Below are 17,401 nucleotides of genomic sequence, written 5' to 3'. Positions count from 1 at the left end.
ATTTCTTATCGTCCACCTTCAAGGAATATCAACTCTTATTATAAAATCCAGCTTGAGATCAAGCCTATTTGTTCGAATACTGGCAAGAGACCTTAATAGAGCAGTAGTTCCAAGTAGACGAGGACTTTTAAAAAAGCAAGCCTCGGATCTCCCGTTTTTGAAAATATTATTTATTCCATATATAGGGCAGTTACCAGTACCAATGTGAAGCAGTTTTTATACAAAATGTGAATTAGTTAGAAAAATGCCAATTTAATTTCACTAACTTCTATTATTTATAAGCAGAGTCCTGTGTTTAGTTATGTAAAGCAGCCGTGGCGAAAATGTGACTCGCGAGCACATTGTGGCTCGCAATGATAGCTGTGCATTTCTCTTGCTTCCTATCTCCCCCAACCCCCACCCTCTCACTCACTGGAGTCAAACTCCGTTCCATTTGTATTTGTCTCTGACCTGCGAGTGGCGTATCGTCGCAATGTCTCTCTCGAAACCATGTACCTGTACAAAAAACGAAAGTTTCAAGTAGGATGGGAGGAAACATTTTTTTGCTTCCAATATCATGAGAATATTAAATGTATGATTTGATCACAAGTATTACGAGGAAAACGGTTGTATAACATAGAACGGCATTATACTACATGTTACTCATGGAGCATTAAAAGGTTAAGTATCATCATCATCATCATCATCATCATCACCATCTCTGTGCGTAGATCCTTTTTCAGCAGATATACAAATAATGCGGTTAGATCTTCAATTTAAACGTACAGATTTGCAATGTGATGTTAATTGAAAGCTAGATATAAGGACTTGAAAAATGTTGAACTTTTCAAATCTTTGCCAAAAAATAAATATCCGAAGCTGCGTTCTTTCGCTTGCTCTGTTGAAGCCATGTTCGCTACAACTTACGTTTGTGAAAAATTATTTTGAACAATGAAAATAGTAAAAACCAAATTTAGATCACGACTGACAGACAAATACCTTCGTGATCAACTACGACTGGCAGTAAGTGACATAATTTCTAATTTTGAAACTCTGTCGCAGAGACATTCTGAAGACAATTTTAGGTTGTGATAATGTGTCCTATGTTTTCTTATTCATTTCTTTCTTCGTTACACGTACTAAACATTAGTTTGTAATCTTATACTGTATAAAATTATTTTTAAGTGCTTGACGTAAGGAAAATGAAAATCCGTTAATAAGTTAGGCAGTTGCTTCACTTTCCCTTCGGATGTCCGCCACCCTCCATAGGTGCTGTGCACGTTGCGGGTTACACAGTGGCTCGGCGCACGATCATATTTTCGCCACGGCTGATCTAAAGCATACTAGCAACACGCAAAAGTGTAAATATATATGGAGTAAAGCGCAGCGTAAACTTGGTCAAAATGAAAGTGGCCAGCGTGTGAGAGACTAAATTCGAATCGGGTATGTCCGTGAGCGCTCGGGACAGCCAGGCTTTGTTGAAAAGATTGCGTATATTCTCCTAGTATTTATAATGGGGAACACAACTATTAATCACTAAAATCTTCTGAGAAAATAATTCATATACGAGATTTAAAACGGAACAGATCGTTCGGGGTGTTTAAACAGTGAATATTGTAACACAAACACTGTATAGGCGTACTGAATAGGCCTAACAGATTCTCAAGTGGAGTACGACCATTGCCCGTTACAATGCTGTTCAGATTGGAGTAAAGCTCTTAGCGTAGTTGGTAGAGCGTTAGTTAAGAGTTACTGAAGTTGCAAGTTCAAATCTTCGTGGAGTTATTAAACTTTTTTTTTCTTGCCTTTTAAATGCATCAGTGAAAGTATAACAGGTTTCCGTCATTTTTTTATCCTTAGAATATCTTCGCTTTATTATTTTTTTTTCGTATTAGTAGAAACTAGATGGAAGTAACACTAAAGATGACAATTAGGGGCGTTCATATTAAAATGCTGTGTTACTTTATTAATCCCTGCTGCTTTGCACTCTATTGCCTAAGGAACATTCTGTAAATATGTTGGCAATTAAATACTTGGCAATAATTAATTTGTAAGTTGTGTTACAGGGAATATGATTATTATACTAATCTAAATCCGTAATCATCAGGGCCTAAACGTAGTAATTGTAAACAAGAAGAAAAACCATAATTCTGATGATAAAATATATCCTGATTTCCTGAAATTATAACCAGAAATTTTAATCAATTTTGTAATTATCTGTAAGTAACATGAATTAAAATAAGCAAAATTATTTGTTTATATTACACTAAAAGGAGTTATAAAAGTAAAAGAAAGAACAAACAAAACATTCTCTATGGAGCTTCAAAGCATGCTGTAGAGATAGCCCAAATCAGCGCCTTGTATTATGGAGTTAACTAAAGCGGCGCACGGAGATTTACATTACGGTAGTGAACTTCGCGCTCACCCGAAGGGACTTGGAAAATTTTCACTGGTCAAGAGACTGGACACTTTCATTTTGACCAAGTGTACACACTTCAGGTCTGATGTTGAGTGAACCATGTTAAAACAAAACCAAGCTAGACGGTTGGAAATGAGTGCTCCAATAGAAGAATTTGGTAGCGAGCACTTCATTAAGAAAGAAGAAAACATATTTTATCAAAAGAAGGAGAAATCTTTCTTTTGAAACACTTATAATGTTTACAGTCGTTGTAATGTATAGAGACTCGTAAAGCAAATACGCATTGTAAATAATTTTGTTTTTATTATGATTTATTGTATTATTGTAATTCCCACCATTTATTTATGTATTTTTACTTGGTTATTTAACGACGCTGTATCAACTACGAGATTATTTAGCGTCGATGAGATTGGTGATCGCGAGATGAGGCCGAGGATTCGCCATAGATTACCTGACATTTGCCTTAAGGTTGGGGAAAACCTCGGAAAAAATCCAACCAAGTAATCAGCCCAAGCGGGAATCGAACCCGCGCCCGAACGCAACTCCGTATCGGCAGGCAAGCGCCTTTGCCGAGAGAGCTACGCTGGTGGCCTGTATTTATTTATAGATGTGTACATACATAGACTGTGTCCAGTTACAGCGTTCACTTGTAAAACAAGTAGGCTTATTCATAATTAATTTCTGTAATCTGGCATTAGAGACGGTAATACATGGAGACAAAAACAACCTACAAACATTTCTAAATGAACAGAAGTTGAAACATCAGAGCCGAAATATATTATACATTATATTTTAATATTAACTCATTTTTAATTGTGAATATTCAAATTTCAATCCTTTCAATAAATTATCATATTTACTTCTAAACTCATTTCGCTTTGATAATATATATATATATATATATATATATATATATATATATATATATATATATATATATATATATTTTTTTTTTAAAAGTACAGTTTAAATATTCAAAACTTTGTAAATAGGCAAGAAATAGTGATCATTGGCTTTTACTTTTTAGGTGAAACGTATATTGTGAATCAAAAAAGTAGATCTGTCTAGATTCTAGATGCGTTTTACTTATTGTGAGAATGATCTTCTGTTGTCCATTAGATAGCATGAATATATTTAGAAACCTTCCCACAAAGTGCGCACACAGACCGCCACAGCAGCTAGTAAAAGTTAAGAATATTTATTTATTTATTTATTTATTTATTTATTTATTTATTTATTTATTTATTTATCGTTAAACACGAAGTGTGATTGAGAGATGCACCAAGAAATATATACAGGTTTCATCATAAATGTGACACATTTATGACAGTGAATTTATGGCGAATTTTTGCAAAAAATCTTCATTTCTGCGATTATAACGAAAATAGGACATTTCTTTTTAAATTATTTTAAAGAAAAATACAGTAGGCTATATTAGTTTTCAAGATGACAGCTGCAAAAGAATATGTAGGCAATTATTGTATGGGAATACTTTTATTCTCTTTAGTGGCTTACAGGACCATTAATATGTGTAAAACTGAGTTAAGTAACAATAAGACTGATTTACAAAGGTTAAAAAATATTATTATTAGGCTTAACAGTATTATTTCACCACGATTGTTGCAAATACAGTGCCGTGTACAAGATTATTGCTGATTAAGATGACACAGGGACTGCCGGACTTTATCACAATTCAAAATTAAATTGGAAAATTTTGTCTTAGTTAATGTTTTTAGGTATTGCTAGAAGTATTGATTTGTGTTTTTTTTTCTTTTTATTTTTTAATCTAGATTAAAATTCCAAGTTTCTTGTTTATGTTAGTTAATTAGGATACAATTAATTATGATACTTAATCACTCATTTAAAGTTTGTGTGACTGCAACCTGTGTATATTTTTGTGTGGCTTTACTTTGTTTATAGTGACTTTTTTTCTCTCTTTATTTCTTGTGTAGCTTTATTTTGTATATAGTGTATTTTTTCTGTTTATTTCTTTTATTGTATTTGTATTCCTGGTATTGTGGAAGAGAAGGCCTGATGGCCTTAACTAAACCAGGATAAATAAATAAATAAATTACATTGTGAAAAAATAGTCTACATTTTGTGTAGTGTGTATTTAATAAGTGAGAGAGGTGTCTCGTGGCGTAATAGCGAAGCTTTGGTCATTTTGTGCAACGTTCCCTGTGAATTGGCAAGCGGGCCACTTGTCACTTTTTTTTTTTCAGATTACTGGATCAACCTGTTTATTGGCATAAAGTGATACTACTAACTTTCGACCTATTGACTCAAATAACTTAAGTTATCGCGGAGGTTAGCTGATTGATGTTGATCGTATTGAACTTGTGCTAGAGTTCATTTACTTTCGTTATTTCTTCTATTCATACCCTTTCATGTATGAACGAGTTGTAAACAAGATGGCCTGTGCACTTTGTAATTTCATTGTTTTTATCCTTGGAGACATTGACTCTTAAATGTATAACACGTGGCTTGGGTATGGACTGTTAATGTGAATGGATTAAAAAAGCATATTGATCAATACAGTGCTTTTTACGGAAGAGGAACCCGAAGGCTAACACCGAAGCCTGAGACTTGTACTTATCACTCGTGTTCTGTGAATGATATATGTCATCGAACGCTCGCACTCTTGTACGTATACAGCTGTATTGTGAACTTAACTCGAGTTATGATAATGATGGTAGTGACATGCGGATAAATAGTGGCGAAATGAGTCCGAGGTCCAAGTTAACCTGAAATTCTGTTCAATTGGTTGAGGGAAACATACGGAAAATAAACCAAGTAACTTTTCCCAACAAGAATTTGGATCAGGTCCACTTGTTTCACAGTCGGATATGGTAACCGTTACTTCCAGAATTGCAAAATTATAGTATTTAGGCCCGTAACACACTACGGCGAGAAATATGTAATGCGTTTGTCGAGCTATGGAAAATGCTTTCCTTTAGCACGGAGTAACGCTCGAAATAAGGCATAGCTGACATTGGTCGCCTAGCGATCTTTTTAAAACATAGCTACCCTACCACCTGTATTTCCCGCTCCCACAGGTAACATAACCTAATTGTAGCCTACGTGAATGAAATTGAACATTTAATAGAAAGTCAGATTTTCAAATTTATCTAACTTTATTTCTGTCAGTAAATATCAAACCTAAAGACCCTGTATAGTATTATATATAAGGCGTTTCATCAAACTGCCTTTCGTGTGGCGTAATAAAATTTGTGTTTTATTTATCTATACAGAGATTCCTCCACTATGTAGGAACATATTTCTCGCTGTAGTGTGAAAACATAAGTATTGCTAGCTGTCTCCATATATATTAACTTACACAGTTCACAGTTCTCGGTGTAGTGTGTTACGGGCCCTACCGTTATGTGTGTTGAAAATTGTGAAATGGTCAGAATAATAGGCCTAAGAACATCGATTTTGGACGCCACCATCACCAACACTACATCCCCAATCCCCCCCCCCACCACCACCACCACCACTTCAAAGGCATGGATCCTATGACTTTTCGATCATCATCATCATCATCATCATCATCATCATGATCGTGCCATTTTTAAATTTTAGTTGGTTATTTAACAGTGCTATATCAACTACTAGGTCAGTGGTCGGCATTTTTACACCTTTAGCCGTACGAGAGAGAGAGCAGAAAACCTACCTAGCTCATTCACCGCGTATGTTAGACGTCAACCAACCCTGCCAGTAAAAGTGAATTAGAGGGTGGAATTTGAGAAGTCGCGTTTTACAAGTATTAAATGTACTCTTGCCGACTGCTGTACTAAGTTATCGATGGAATTGATGATAGCGAGATGGTATTTGGCGAGTTGATGCCGAGGATTCGCCATGCAGTTACTTGACATTCGTCTTGTATTTGGCGAAAACCTCGGAAAAATCAACCAGGTAACCAATTTAAGGGGGGATTTATGTGGCAGACAAAGTCGCAGTTGCTTCCAGGCTGCTCTCAAGCGTGTCTTCGAATGGATCGTGGACTAATTATAATTAACTCATTGGGTCCTTTCCGATGTTTTTCTAAATTTAGGGCGAATGTCGAGTAATCCTATGGCGAATTCTTGGTCTCTGTCGTGAAAATACTACTTCGCTATCATCAACAGTAATTTTAGCGTCATTAAATAATCGGTAAGAAACAAATGAAGCGTGCGGGCGAACAACGGGTCAAGCACCACTGAGAAAATTGTGCATTAGAGGGAATTTTAAAATTACTGCACTCACTGCACAAAAGGAAGCGAGCCTCCCGCGGATTTTCGAAGAAACAGATAGTGAGTCAACTAAGTAGTTGAATGGAGCAGACAACTGTCGGTATTTACGATTTTCAAAATACGATATCTAGTAAACTACTTGCACAAGAAACTTGCAAAAAACACCATTGATATTCTACCTACTCTAGTTTTATTTTGTTAATGTCAATAGGCATTGTTCCATTGTTCCACTTCTGTGAAAACAGCACATCAATAGCACCTTCCATTTCAGAAATATTTAAGGTGCAAGTTTTAAATTATTCACCATATATATATATATATATATATATATATATATATATATATATATATATATATATAAGTGTTCCTTAATCCATTTTTAATTATTTTTGCTAAATTTAAGGCGAAGATGTTTTGCAATTTTATTAAGTCAATAAGTAGTTAATGTAGATAAACCTCTAGGGCCGTATTCATAGAAATTTTTAGCGCGGGCTTTCGGTGGATTATCAGCGTTTTTCGTATTCATAAACCAGTGTTAGCGATAGGATATGATTTGAATTCTGTACTAGTAACCAGTGGATAGCCGGGGCTAGCTTAGTACGCTCGTAGCGCGTGCTGCGAAATATCTATGAATACCACTCCTAGTGATGTTTTTCTAGTAGGTTATTTTAGGACGGTTTATCAACATCTTAGGTTATTTAGCGTCTGAATGAGTTGAAGGTGATAATGCCGGTGAAATGAGTCCGGGGTCCAGCATCGAAAATTACCTAATATTTGCTCATATAGGGTTGAGAGAAAAACCCCGAAAAAACCTTAACCAGGTAACTTGCTCCGACCGGGAATCGAACCCGGGCCACCTGGTTTCGCGGCTAGACGCGCTAACCGTTACTCCACAGGTGTGGGCTCCAGTGGTGTTTTCTATGGTTTCGGAGTTGCTACTAAATCTCCTACATATGTAAACCATTATTGATTATTTGCAGATATATTTTCAATAAATAATTTCTGATTATTATTTGGTGTACTTGCCAGTCTTTTCCAGGAATGTGCTTCTATCTAATGTTTGTTTTGTCGCTTAGGTCTAATGCCTTGGAAAACTTTGTGGTCAAGTTGTCTTACTTATTGTCTTTCCTTGTTTCAGTTTACGCCGCGGTCCTGGAGCAAATGTGCAGGACAGCAGCGGCTATTCTGCCCTTCACCATGCCGCCCTCAACGGTCACAAGTGAGTTTCGAAGTTGTAATATTTGCATAATGTCTTGACATCAGTAATGCTAAATTGATATAGTGAATATCCTAAGAGGAGAATTCAGACAGGACCGTTAGATTTCGCCGTTGTAGCCAATATGTCGTTAAAAGCGATGTCGCTATAAACGATTTCAACTGTATTCATAAATTAAATATGTATGTAACTATTGCAGGCCTGCAGAACTCGTAAGTAGGGGAAATATAACGTCAGCCTCATTCCACTTCTATTGGGGATGATCGACTTCCGCGTAGAGTTGTTTACATTCTCTGGCCGTCAAAGGTCCATCAGTGACGGCATGTAATTTTCAAAAATGATTGTAATAAATTCATTGTTTTTATAATGCGTTATCTCGTTTCAAGGTTTACAATTATGCTAGATTTCCTGTCGGTAGTTTCTTTGAGATTTCTTTGCTCCTAACCTGCTTTAGATTTTCGAAAACTTTCCTCCTATCATCACCTACGGAAACATAAATTTATAGCATATAAGTAATGAACCTTGAAAGTCACTATTAATTTCAATTCAAAATGAACACAACGAGTCACGTCCTTAATTTAACAGTTAATAAATAATCAATATACAGTTCGTAATAATGAACTTATCCGAAAGTTTATGCATTCCATAATTCTTAATACGGGCTTTGTTGAAATGTGGTTTAATATTGAAATGACGAGTAGAAATAAATTGGATGGGACACAGTAAACAAGCAATTCTTTCGTCTTCAACAAGAAAATAATCATATTCCCATTTCGTTTGGAAGTAGTATTTCTTCACGGGTTTAGATTTTGCCATGTTCCAGTTCTATTTAAACTCCAGTACGCGTAATGTGTATTCATTCATTCATTCATTCATTCATTCATTCATTCATTCATTCATTCATTCATTCATTCATTCATTCATTCATTCATTCATTCATTCATTCATTCATTTTTATTTATTTATTTATTTATTTATTTACTTGGCTGGAGTGCGTTACAATGTTGAATGACAGCATTGACATCCGGTCATATAGCTATCACTCACTTATCAACGTACAATTTATTTATCGTCCTATTACTAGTAAGACCAGTATTACAAGTTTTGTAAAAACAGGAATTAAAACTTTATTAAAGCACGAAAAATCATAATAAATTCTTCAAATAAAGTAATTGTTTTGTTGCCTGGATGCAATATTTCGGACTTATTTCATATTAGTAGAATACAGAGCACGGAAAGACAAGTCGGGGACTGTACTTAACTTATTTTACACGAAACGTGGATTTAATCGGCTTCATTAGTAATAGGACGATATATATCTTACATTATATGCACACATACATTTTAAAATTTATTTTACATGTCTTTTAATTAATTTATTTCCCTCATTCATTTTTCTCTTACTTTCTAAAGGCATGTTCCTAAGGATTTTATTATCTGTTCAGTTGTAATTCTTGATAGCGTATTGTATACCTGCCGCCGCGAGAATGAATATTGATGTAGCCGATCGTAACAAGAACGCCATGACCGCACTGGTAGAAAAGGTGGGTGGTGTAAGAAAGGGGAGTAAAGGAGTCGCTCTGAGAAGCTACAGTTCTGCAGGTCTGAACTATTGTATTGATTAAGGTTGAGCTCAAGATAAGGCCTTATGGCCTTGACTCTGCCAGCGAAAATAAAACATTCTATTATTATTATTATTATTATTATTATTATTATTATTATTATTATTATTATTATTTGTTACATACAACATGAGCTATTCGCTGTGAAAATCTACTATGCTATTTCACTTCCACCCTGTATAAAGGCAGTGCTGCAGGGAGATTTGTGGTTAACAGAGCGAGTATAAACCATTTTCGTCTGATCACTTTGGTTCGTCTTTTCAGTATCATTTCAGCGTTGGTCCATTACAGCCAATATTTCATTGTCTTTAAATAACGCCTGCAGTTAGACTGGGAATTGCATGCACACTGTTGGTTGCAGGGAAGTGGTGCAATTGCTGCTGGCACACGAAGCGTCTACCAATATTCTGGACGTGAAGGGCTCCTCTCCGCTCCATCTGGCTGCCTGGACAGGGAACGTGGACATCGTGCGTCTCTTGCTGTGCCATGGTCCATCGGTCCCCAACGTCAATCTCACAGTGAGTATCCATACGTGTAATCTACTGCGCTAGGCTACGCCGTCCGTCTGCACACATTACTATCAGATTTGCTGAACGTCTGTCTCGGAACTAACAAAGCTCGCACAGCAGCGTGGTGGATTCCAGTATTTATATTTATTTACGCTTGTTTTATTTATTTATTGTTATGTCTTGTTGTTCTAACCACCTTTATTTCTGCTTTTCTGCCCTTCTTCTTTCATTGTGTATGCGGGTTTTCATCCCCTTGTGTGATTCTACCTTTCTTTATTTTTTGTTCTCTTTTCTCTCCCCTTTCCATCCTTTTTTCATAATTTTACTCTGTCTCTCTCTCTCTCTCTCCCTCCCTCCCTCCCTCCCTTTCCCATGTTTCTCCGTTATTTACGTAAAATTATTTTTTTTCTTACTTTCCCCTTTTCTTCTACATGTCTTTTTCCATTTTGTTATTCCTCATTTCAGCCCTTTTCATTTCTACTCATTTCTTTTTCTTTCGCCCTTTTTCTCTCTATAAATTTCCTCATTTTTTATTTCTTTATTTTAACATTGTTCTCGTTTTTCATATATTTTCTTCTTCATCTCCTTTATCAATCTACCTTTCTTTAGTTTCTGTTCTCTTTTCTCTTGTCTTTTCTCTCCCCTTTCCATCTTTTTTCATAATTTTACTCTCTCTCTCTCTCTCCCTCCCTCCCCTTTCCCATGTTTCTCGGTTTTTTTTGCGTAAAATTAATTTTTTTCTTACTTTCTCTTTTTCTTTTACATGTTTTTTTTCCATTTTGTTATTCTTCATTTCCTCTCTTTTCATTTCTACTCATTTCTTTTTCTTTCGCCCTTTTTCTCTCTATAAATTTCCTCATTTTTTATTTCTTTATTTTAACATTGTTCTCGTTTTTCATATATTTTCTTCTTCATCTCCTTTATCAATCTACCTTTCTTTAATTTCTGTTCTCTTTTCTCTTGTATTTTCTCTCCCCTTTCCATCTTTTTTCATAATTTTACTCTCTCTCTCTCTCTCTCTCTCCCTCCCTCCCTCCCTCCCCTTTCCCATGTTTCTCGTTTTTTTTTTTGCGTAAAATTAATTTTTTTCTTACTTTCTCTTTTTCTTTTACATGTTTTTTTTTCCATTTTGTTATTCTTCATTTCCTCTCTTTTCATTTATACTCATTTCTTTTTCTTTCGCCCTTTTTCTCTCTATAAATTTCCTCATTTTTTATTTCTTTATTTTAACATTGTTCTCATTTTTCATATATTTTCTTCTTCTTCTCCTCGAGCACTCATCGTATCTCTCTTGTTTTTTTCTTTATTTCTCTTTTTTTTGTCCTTCGTGTCTCTCCTTACCTCTTTATTTTATTCTCTCTTTGTCCATCTTTATTCCCCCCATATTTTATTTTCTCTTGTACGGAAGAAGGACCCGAAGACTTACACTCCAGCCTGAGGCTTATTGTGCTTATCACTTCTATTCTTGTGAATGATTGGGTAGCCGAACGGCCGCGCTCTTGTACAAGTACAGCACGCCGCACCGTGAACTTAGGCCGGGCTATTGTATGAATAATGATGATGATGATGATATGTGAATTAATAATGGCGAAATGGGGCCGAGGTCCAACGCCGAAAATTACCCAGTAATTCTGCTTCAATCGTTTAAGGAAAACTCCGGAAAAAACCCCAACCAGGTGATTTGTCCCAACAAGGATTTGAACCCGGGCCCGCTCGTTTCATAGTCAGTCGTCCTGACCAATACTCCACAGCGGTGGACTTTAGTTTCTCACTCCTCTGATATCTCCTTTGTGGCCTTCTTAATATGCCTTCTTCCTTCGGACTGTTATTTTATCTTTCTTTCACAGCCACCATCGTAACTCAGGCGATATCGCGTTTTCCTTCTGATCCGGAGCTGCACTTGGGTGTGGATTCGATTCCTGCTTGGTCTGATTACCTGGTTGAGTTTTTTTTTTCCGATTTTTTGCCAACTGTAAGGCGAATATCAGGTAGTCCCTGACGAGTCAGTCCCTGACGAGTCTTCGACTTCATCTCGCCAAATGCCATCTCGCTGTCGCCAATTTCATCGACATTAAATGACCTGGTAATTGATATAGCATCGTTAAATAACTGAATTTAAAATTCAATCTTCCTTTCGTCCCCTGTATCTCGTAAACGTGCAATTAAAGGGTGTTGAAAACTTAAAGCTAGGAAGATGTTCACATTACTAGGAGTCAGAAATATCACATCTGACCTCCCACAGATTGCTAAAAGCAAGCTAAATAATTAAGTTAAAAAATTGCGGTTTATTGTAACTAGGCAGGGAAGGAGAAGTTTTAATTACTAATCCATTTCGTTCCGTATTCCTCTAACCTTACTCCTCTTCCATTACTATACCAAACTATTATACTTACAACTCTGTAACCCCCCTCCTCTATGGCACATTTCCCCTCTCTTCACCTCCCTATCTATCTGCACTTTTAGACCTCACTGCTAACTTTTCTTTTACAATGGGATTTGCTCTATTTGTTAGAAGAGATGAAACTTGAATGTAGATGTGATGATATTGACACCATTCGTGACGTCGTCATCGTTATTGTTGCTGATTATGTTGGTGTACTTATCGCATTATAAATTGTATTAAGAAGTAAAGAAAATTGATTGAACCATTTCAGATGAAAGTAATGAAGAATGAAGCTAATCTTCATCGGACGATGGTATGATTTCATCGTTTTCACTTCTCTCAAACTGATACGTACTGTACCAAACTTATTGATATGGTAATTAGACTAGTAATTGTTTGTGGTTAGTAAATCTAACTTCATATTTACGAGCTTACTAAGCTACTTGTCTTTTTTGCTTTTATATCGTCCATCAAAAAGAATACCTTTCTACTTGAGGTTCCATGAGGCAACAGTTTAGCTAACTTGGCGAGGTTTGAAAAAAATGTAGGTCTACTCATTATTTTTCGTTTTTATTTTCCTACAGAAAAAATTGTAAAAAGAGTTGAAAACTAATAAAGTAGCTAAGTTTTCAATGCTTTTTAGTCTTCGCCTCGCCTTCTCACCATGGTTCAAATTCCGCTGCGTATAGCAGAATTTCATTAGTCAGCAGCAATGGTTTGTAGTGTACAGTGTGTCCGCAGAAACATTCCGGGGTTATAAAGTGCTATAATTCCGTCACTATGTGTTTTACGAAATTCATTAGACAGAACAGCTGAAAGAATTTCAGGAAATGCGTAATTGATAATTGTTAACCGAAACAACAGATGGCAGCACAAGAAGAAAGAAAAAAACGCCGTTTCCGCTATTTCACTTGTCATTAAGGCATTGTTGGATATAAGAAAATTGTGTTAAATGATCTGAATGTTAAATTTTCAAGTCTGCAGCCTTTAGAGGGTTATTTAGGATGGTGAAGACCTTTCAGCCAAATTCATTTTTAGTGACGAGGCAACGTTCCACGTCAATGAAAAAGTAAACAAGCACAATGTTAGGATTTGGGGGAGCGAGAATCCACATATCATTTTGGAGGTTGAACGTGACTCCCCTAAGCTAAATGTGTTTTGTGCCGTTTCGAAACGGACAGTGTATAGCCCATTTTCCTTTCAAGAGAATACTGTACCGGTATGAGTTATTATGATATGCTTACTGAGTGGCTGTTTCCACAATTGGAAGAAGAAGGCAACGAATTTCTTTTCCAAAAAGATGGAGCACCTCCTCACTGGCATTTCGATGTTCGGAATGTTCTAAATCAACAACTTGAAGGAAGATGGATTGGGAGCGCTGGGAACCAAGGTAATTTCTTCTGCAGCTGGCCTCCGAGGTCCCCTGACTTGACCGTCTGTGATTTCTTTTTATGGGGTCACATAAAGAATTTTGTCTAGGCCTATATACCTCCACTACCTCAAAATGTGCAAGAGCTCCAACTTCGTATCACTGCCGCCATCGAATCCATCCCTATTAGATATGTTTGAACGTGTGTGGCATGAGTGGGAATATCGCCTTGACACGTGGAGCACACATCGAGTGTCTTTGAGGTAAGAGCAAACATTTTTTAGTTTCTCTTTCTAATGATATCAGTTTCGTATAAATAAGGCAACTGACAGCGACGCTATAGCAGTTTATAACCCCGGAAAGTTTCTGCGGACACATAATTTTAAGTTTATATGCAGAAAATTATGGCTGTAGCGTCTGTATTCGCGTTATATGGGTTTATAGAACATGCCTAGGAAAGAAAAGAGAATGTTTTCTCCCGATTAATCAACAGTGTCTGAGACATGCTGCCTTTCCTGATCAGACAGGCCGTGCGCCAGGTATTGTGATTGAAATGAGAGAGTCCTTAATTGCCATTTACAGTGAGTCAGTAATCTTGCAGCAGTTGACATACATCGTAATTTTGTAGCGTACACAATTCAATACGGCAACAACAGCCTTAACCTTTGAAGTGTGGAGTGGATGAGGGTCGAGGATGTGATTAAGACGAGGCGAGGGGGTGAGTTTGCTCGTTAATCACGATCGTCATCATCACCAGCTGTTTGCCTGCTGCCGCCTTTGACCCACTCCTGCAGTAACGTCTCGGCAAGCGTCTGCCATCAATTGGCTAGCTCGCCATCCATCTCGCCGGTCAGTCAGTCAACTTCTTGTCCATTTAACATGCTCAAGAGGGGTGAGCGTGCAGTTCTAATTAGACTGAATGTTCTCCTTCATTACCCAGCTCTCTTCCAATGACAGGGGACACACACTCGTTGCGAACAAGTGCTCAGGGCTAGGTCAGGGTTGTCCAGTGTTATTTGGAATAGTTCTGTTCGCTAATAAGGTTTAAGATACGTGCAATAGAATCTTTTTCTATGAGTAAATAGTTTTCAGAAACCGGATGTGATATCGTAACAAGGACCGTGACATCGATATATTTGCATGAGTTTGAAGATGAACACACGACGCCGGACAGAATGTAGTCGACATACTTAAAGTACAGGCAGCGGAAGTGAATTTGACGCATGCCTAAGCAAGCACGTTCCATGTTTTATATACGATTATTGCGAATTATAAAATCAAGACAATACAATCATTGTATATAAGGGTTAATATCGGAAAGGTCTAAAATGCTGATGAGGTTGAGAATAATTGTTGGAAATCATACTTAAATTGTCACAAATGTGGTAAAACATGTTTGAAAAGATGTTTTTTTTTAATATTTAGAGTTTTGCATTACAGTTTTAGAATGCTTAAAACGTATAATGGCGTACAATTTTGTTTTCCCTATATTTAACTCTTACATTAATTTATTTATCACATCTAATCCGTACCTTACTTTTCTTGCAAGTTGTTCGCCTGGTTTTAGTTCCCTCTGCAATAAACAACATTCATTTTCAAAGTTTCAAACGAAAATGACTGCTAAGTGTCTGATAGTATAACCTTGTATGCGGAAAAACTGCGTTCAACACCGACTGCGTAAAATATTTCACATCATCTATTTCTACATCAAGTTTATAACAATCGCACTTGTCATTGGCAAAACTCTTGCAATTTTGCATAATGAATTGAAGCCACTTTTTTCTTTGTGTTCTTTCGCACACACCTTTTTTTTGCTTATATCATCTTGTAGGCCATTCAGTTTTGAGAGGAGATTATTTACTATCGAAATTGTTCCACCAATTTCACACCAGTCTTATCGAGGCATTCGATTGTAGAGGGTATAAATCCAAAATTAGATGAAATATATTCACACTGTTCTTTAATATTTGGTTCGCCAAGAAGAGTTTGGGCAATACTTATGGAAACTGCATCGTTTCCATCAAACATCTGTATGGCTCCTTTTACGCTGGAAATATTATTGTGGGAAATGTATTTCCACTTTGTAATTCGGAATCAATGAATTTGTAGGCATCGGTTATAATATGATTGTCTTTCTTATTTGTATTTATAATTGCTTTAATGCCTAAGCCATATAGCTGCTCTGTTGTTTTCTCTTATGAATTCTTGTTGCTGACGAACTGTTTACATTGTTTCGTGGTAATTGAGACCCAATCCAGCATTAGTCTTTATTTAATTTAAAATTAGTTATAAGTCAAGGAAAATCACGGAAAAATCTCGATCAGATTGGTGGACACCAGGAATCGAACCCAGGACCTTTTGAATGCGAGTCCACTGCATTATCACTGGGCCACCTCGCTTGGTCATGATTGTCTTATTGTCCCGAAATCCCATCCCAGACCGGGAAACGGTTTTATTATTATTATTATTATTATTATTATTATTATTATTATTAGACTTATTATATTATTAATGCATTAGGTCTATAGATTTTTTCGGCTCCTTGTTTATAATATCAATATGGGCACGTGTTCCTTGGGGAGTTCATGTTTCCTCTCTGGTATGATAAGAATTACTTATCGCGGTATACTTTTTATGAGTACTTTTATCATGAAGGCGAACCCTAGGACTTTGCCTATCTAAGAAAACTATTACGCGGACCTCTAGTTAGGCGATCTGACTCACACTAGCTTACTGAACTAAGGTTCGCTGTATGCAGGTTTTAAGCAGGAAGCCCCACTCGTCCATCTCTCCGCAATGCCATCCAGCGATCGGGAAATGCTGTGAAATGATGAAATGAAGCCAAACGAAATGATGTTGATGTCTAACGGGATGCGAAAACGGGATAACTCTGAGAAAAACCCCAACTGCGATCTTATACGTCACAAGTGCCACTACGAATTTTTCAACAGTAATCTCACTAGACGTTTTGATTTATCTAGAGAAAATCAAAACTCGAGTGGGATTTAATTGACTATTACACGATTAGAAGAAAGTATATAAAGATTAGAAGTAACGAAGTACTCCAATACAATAAAATATTAATTGACTTACGAAAATACAACTGTCTTCTAATGTACCATCTCAACATTACAAATATTACGCTAGATGCATGCTAGATGGCAGTAGTGAGCAATGCCTTCTCGTCGAGAAGTTCTCGATCTATACACGATGGCAATGTTATTAGTCAAGAAGGCTTTGTTGATTCAGTTTCATTTTTATTAAAATGCAACATTCCACTTCAATTATCCGAATCCCATTAATCAACGTCGCTTGACAGATGATTTTCAATAAATCTTAATATTAAACAATCTCTGATACGCGACTATCCATAATATCATATAGCAGAAGCTATAACATAACCTAACTAATATACACAAGTGTTAGAAAAGTTTTAATTAACGACTATGACATAAAAAATAAACATGAATAATTTTAAAATTAATAATTATTGAATGTACAATTTTCAAATTTGAATGTGGTTGGTGGTTCAATTGATGTTATATTGGACGTGTGCGTAATAGAAGTGGAACTCGTTGATTTAGGCCTACATGGTGTATTCAACTTATTCAGAATTTCCGAATGAATAATTTTAAAAGGAATAATTATTGAATGTACAATTTTCAAATTTTG

General features: G+C 36.3%; 1 protein-coding gene across 1 annotated transcript in view; it reads left to right on the top strand.

The window, feature by feature from the left end:
• Window positions 1-17,401, top strand: part of LOC138697816 (ankyrin repeat and SAM domain-containing protein 1A) — a 598,611-nt gene that overhangs the window by 127,991 nt on the left and 453,219 nt on the right. Inside the window, exons 2-3 of the mRNA XM_069823347.1 lie at window positions 7,769-7,849; window positions 9,830-9,986. Coding sequence (XP_069679448.1) covers window positions 7,769-7,849; window positions 9,830-9,986 — 238 coding nt within the window. The remainder of the gene's footprint in view (window positions 1-7,768; window positions 7,850-9,829; window positions 9,987-17,401) is intronic.

The sequence above is a fragment of the Periplaneta americana genome, chromosome 4 (genome assembly GCF_040183065.1).
Source record: "Periplaneta americana isolate PAMFEO1 chromosome 4, P.americana_PAMFEO1_priV1, whole genome shotgun sequence".
NCBI classification, from domain to species: Eukaryota; Metazoa; Arthropoda; class Insecta; order Blattodea; family Blattidae; genus Periplaneta; species Periplaneta americana.
The sequence above is the reverse complement of the archived record's forward strand: the minus strand, read 5'-3'. Positions and strand labels throughout refer to the sequence as shown.